At 54.8% G+C, this 3,570-nt stretch overlaps 1 protein-coding gene across 1 annotated transcript; it reads left to right on the top strand.

Moving 5' to 3' along the window:
- The first annotated feature begins 312 nt into the window (after nucleotides 1-312).
- On the top strand, nucleotides 313-3,570 carry LOC142750451 (uncharacterized). Its single transcript, XM_075859452.1, has 2 exons — nucleotides 313-408; nucleotides 2,755-3,570. Exons 1-2 carry the CDS (start codon nucleotides 313-315, stop codon nucleotides 3,568-3,570), a joined length of 912 nt encoding a protein of 303 aa, XP_075715567.1.

Consider the following 3,570-nt stretch of genomic DNA (forward strand, 5'->3'; position numbering starts at 1 on the left):
AACTGGAGGAAGGCGAACTGGACGATTTTCGGCGAGTTCAGGATGGTCCGGCTGACGGGAATACAGCGCCTGTGCAGCCCGGTGAGTGCATAACTCCGTCTTTGCCATATCCAGCGATTTTTATGTCGGGTGGCGGTGGGGGGGCGGCAAGCATAGCATCGGCTGCCGGGAGCGGCGCGGTCGGGCGCGACGGCGCGGGTTTAGCAGATTTGGTGGGTTGTTTGCGGGAGCTGGTCGGGCGTCTTGATAAGGCGGCGGCGCCAGTAGTTACGGCCGTTTCCCCGGCGATAGTTTGGGAAGGCCCCTGGGAGGATGGGATCGTTACAGTCGCGTCCCGGGTTGGTGGTGGCGGCTACGGAGGCGGTCGCGGTATCAGTACAGACCGAGGCCCTGAAAGATGACGATAGGGTGCGGATTGATGATCGTGCTCGCGGGGAGGTGTATGTTTGCTTCGAAGGTCCGTTGGGGGCGCATTTAAAGCAGGAGGTGCGTGAGCGGATCTGGAAGGACGAATATGTTGAGATTTTTTCTCTCCTGCCGCTTGCTAAGTTCAACTTGGATAAAAGCAAGCGGGACGAGAGTAAGAAGGAGGAGGAGGAAAGTCGGCGGTATAGGCTTATCCCGCAGACATTCGTCAATTGGTCGCAGGCGTTTGCCATTTTAGCCAGTGTGATCGGAGAGAAGGCGCCGGAAAATTGTTCGGCACTGTTTTGCTATTTTGATGCTATTGGGGAGGCTCATAGGGCATACGGGGGGCAGGCGTGGTTAAGATACGACGAGCAATTCCGTCAGCGAAAAGCGGTGCGGCCGGTGATTCGGTGGGATCAGAAGGATATTGCGCTCTGGTTGAGGGTTACGGCGCCGGTTAAGCAGTCCTTTCCCGGGAGCGCCGGCCAAGGAGGTCAGTACAGCCAGGCCGGTCAAGTTTCAGGGGAAAAAGTGGGATTCTGCTGGCAATTTAACGATGGCCAGTGTAAGTTTGGGGCCACGTGTAAGTTCAAGCATGTGTGTTCAGAATGTAATGGTGCATCCCACGGGGCTGCCAAATGTATGCGGAAGAAGCGTGCAGGGAACCAGTCCTCCTCGGCTAGTCAAGGGGGTGTCGCCGGTGAGGGTGGAAAGGATGGCCCCGTATTTAAATGAGTATCCGGATAGGGCGGGGGCCAAGCTCCTTTACGAAGGGTTTTGTGTTGGTTTTATTATTCCTCCGCCTCCCTATGAGGTCCCGGTTACGCGGCGGAATCTTAAGTCGGCTTACTTGCACGCCGAGGTCGTGTCGGAAAAACTGTTTAAAGAGGTTTCGTTGGGTCGCATGACAGGGCCTTTTGTTGATCCGCCCATAGAAGGTTTAGTGGTGTCCCCGTTGGGCATCGTTCCAAAGCGCGAGCCCCGGAAATTTCGTTTAATCCAGCATTTATCGTTTCCCAAGGGCGCGTCGGTAAATGATGGGATTGATCATGAATTATGCTCCGTAGTGTATACATCATTCGACAAGGCGGTGGGGCTAGTTCGTGCTGCGGGTCCCGGTGCGCTGTTAGCAAAAACCGACATTGAGGCGGCGTTCCGGTTGTTGCCGGTTCATCCAGACAGCCAACGGTTGTTGGGTTGTTTTTGGAATGGGGCTTTTTACGTGGATAGGTGTCTTCCGATGGGGTGTTCCCTTTCTTGCGCTTATTTCGAGGCGTTTAGTAGCTTCGTGGAATGGGTGACAAAGGGAGTAGCCGGGGTCAACTCGTTGATACATTACTTGGATGATTTCTTGTGCGTCGGCCCAGGGGGTTCGCCGGTTTGGGGTAACTTGCTTCATTCATTGCAGAAGGTGGCGAGGGATTTTGGAATCCCGTTGGCGCCTGAAAAAACGGAGGGCCCGGTATCGACCATTTGTTTTTTAGGGATCGAAATTGATTCGGTGGCAATGGAGTGTCGTCTTCCGGCGGATAAGCTAGGGTCTTTGAGGCAGGAGGTACGTCGGGTTTGTAGGTTAAAGAAAATTACGTTGCGTGATCTTCAGTCGTTGCTTGGGAAGTTGAATTTTGCTTGCCGGATTATGCCGATGGGGAGGTTCTTTAGTAGGCGGTTGGCTGCGGCGACGGCGGGGGTTCGTGCGCCACATCACTTTGTGCGGCTCAAGGAGGAGCATCGGGCTGATTGGCAAGTTTGGGATGAGTTTTTGGGCCGGTATAACGGCCGCTCGCTATGGATGGCTCCAGCGCAGGATACGAGTGATTTACAGATTTTTACGGATGCGGCTGGTGCAGGTGGGTTTGGAGCCTATGGGGGTGGTCCTTGGTGTGCAGGAAACTGGCCGGCTAGCTGGGTGTCCAGTGGACTCACGCGGAATCTGGCCCTGCTCGAGCTGTTCCCTATCGTGGTTGCGGCGACCATTTGGGGGGACAGGCTCAGAGATAAGAAGGTTCGTTTTTACTGCGACAACATGGGGGTGGTGCTGGCCATTAATAACATTACGGCATCCTCTCCTCCGGTAGTTCAGTTGTTGCGACATTTAGTCTTGGTGTGCTTGTCTTTGAACGCGTGGGTGGTGGCGGTGCATGTGCCGGGGGTACAGAATTGTATTGCTGATGCTCTTTCTCGCTCGCAGTGGGACCGATTTCGGGAATTGGCACCGGGAGCGGACCATCTCGGTTTGGCTTGTCCGGAACATCTCTGGGATCTGGTCTCGGTCCCATAGGGCACTTGATGAAAAGGTCGTTGGCGCGCACAACGTGGAGTGCTTATTCTGCCTGTTGGAAGCAGTGGGAGGAGTGGGTAAGACTGTTGGGTAACGTCAGCACGGATCGAGACAGGTTGGTGGCACTTTTGTACTGGTTGGGGGACGCCTGGGAGGCGGGGTTTTCGTTGGCAAAGGTGAATCGTTTTATTTCTGCGCTGGCTTTTGGTTTTAAGTTACAGGGCTTTCGGGATGTATCCAAAGAATTCTTAGTGGTACAGGCTTTAAAGGGTCTGCGCCGAGGTAGGGTCGAAGCGGATTGTAGAAGGCCCGTGTCGTTTTCTCTTCTCATGTCTTTGGGTGTATCGCTAGTATCTGTCTGTCGTTCTTCATCCGAGGTTGAGCTGTTTCGGTTAGAATTTTCCTTAGCGTTCTTTGGGGCTCTTAGAATTGGCGAGCTGGTGTCACCTAGTACCAAGCGGGCAGGGGGGTTGAGACGGGGGGAGGTGAGCCTATATGGGGACCGGCTCGAGGTATGGTTGCGGCGGTCAAAAACTGATCAACTGGGTAAAGGCAAGCGGATAGTTTTGTTTTCCCTCCCGGGGTCAGCGATGTGTCCGGTCGCTTGCATGCGTGTTTTTAAACCACAGGCGGGGTCTCCCGAGTTGCCGTTGCTTTGTCACGAGGATGGGTCATTCTTATCCAGATTTCAGTTTGGCGCAGTGTTTAAAAAATGCCTGGCGGCGGTTGGCGTCGCGGCGGGTCCTTACTCATCTCATTCCTTCAGGATTGGCGCAGCAACTGAGGCGGGACGCTGGGGGTTGGATGACGATGGGGTGCGGCGCATTGGCCGTTGGGAGTCCAACAGGTTTAAGTCCTACGTGCGCCCCCATTTGTTGTGA

This window comes from Rhinoderma darwinii, chromosome 3, assembly GCF_050947455.1.
Source record: "Rhinoderma darwinii isolate aRhiDar2 chromosome 3, aRhiDar2.hap1, whole genome shotgun sequence".
Taxonomy (NCBI): domain Eukaryota; kingdom Metazoa; phylum Chordata; class Amphibia; order Anura; family Rhinodermatidae; genus Rhinoderma; species Rhinoderma darwinii.

Excerpts from the sequence above, each read along its gene's own strand:
- LOC142750451 (XM_075859452.1), top strand. The coding sequence starts at position 313 with ATGGGATCGTTACAGTCGCGTCCCGGGTTGGTGGTGGCGGCTACGGAG. Across the intron at positions 409-2,754 it reads CCCTGAAAGATGACGATAGG|TGGGAGGAGTGGGTAAGACT; the intron begins GTGCGGATTGAT and ends TGTTGGAAGCAG.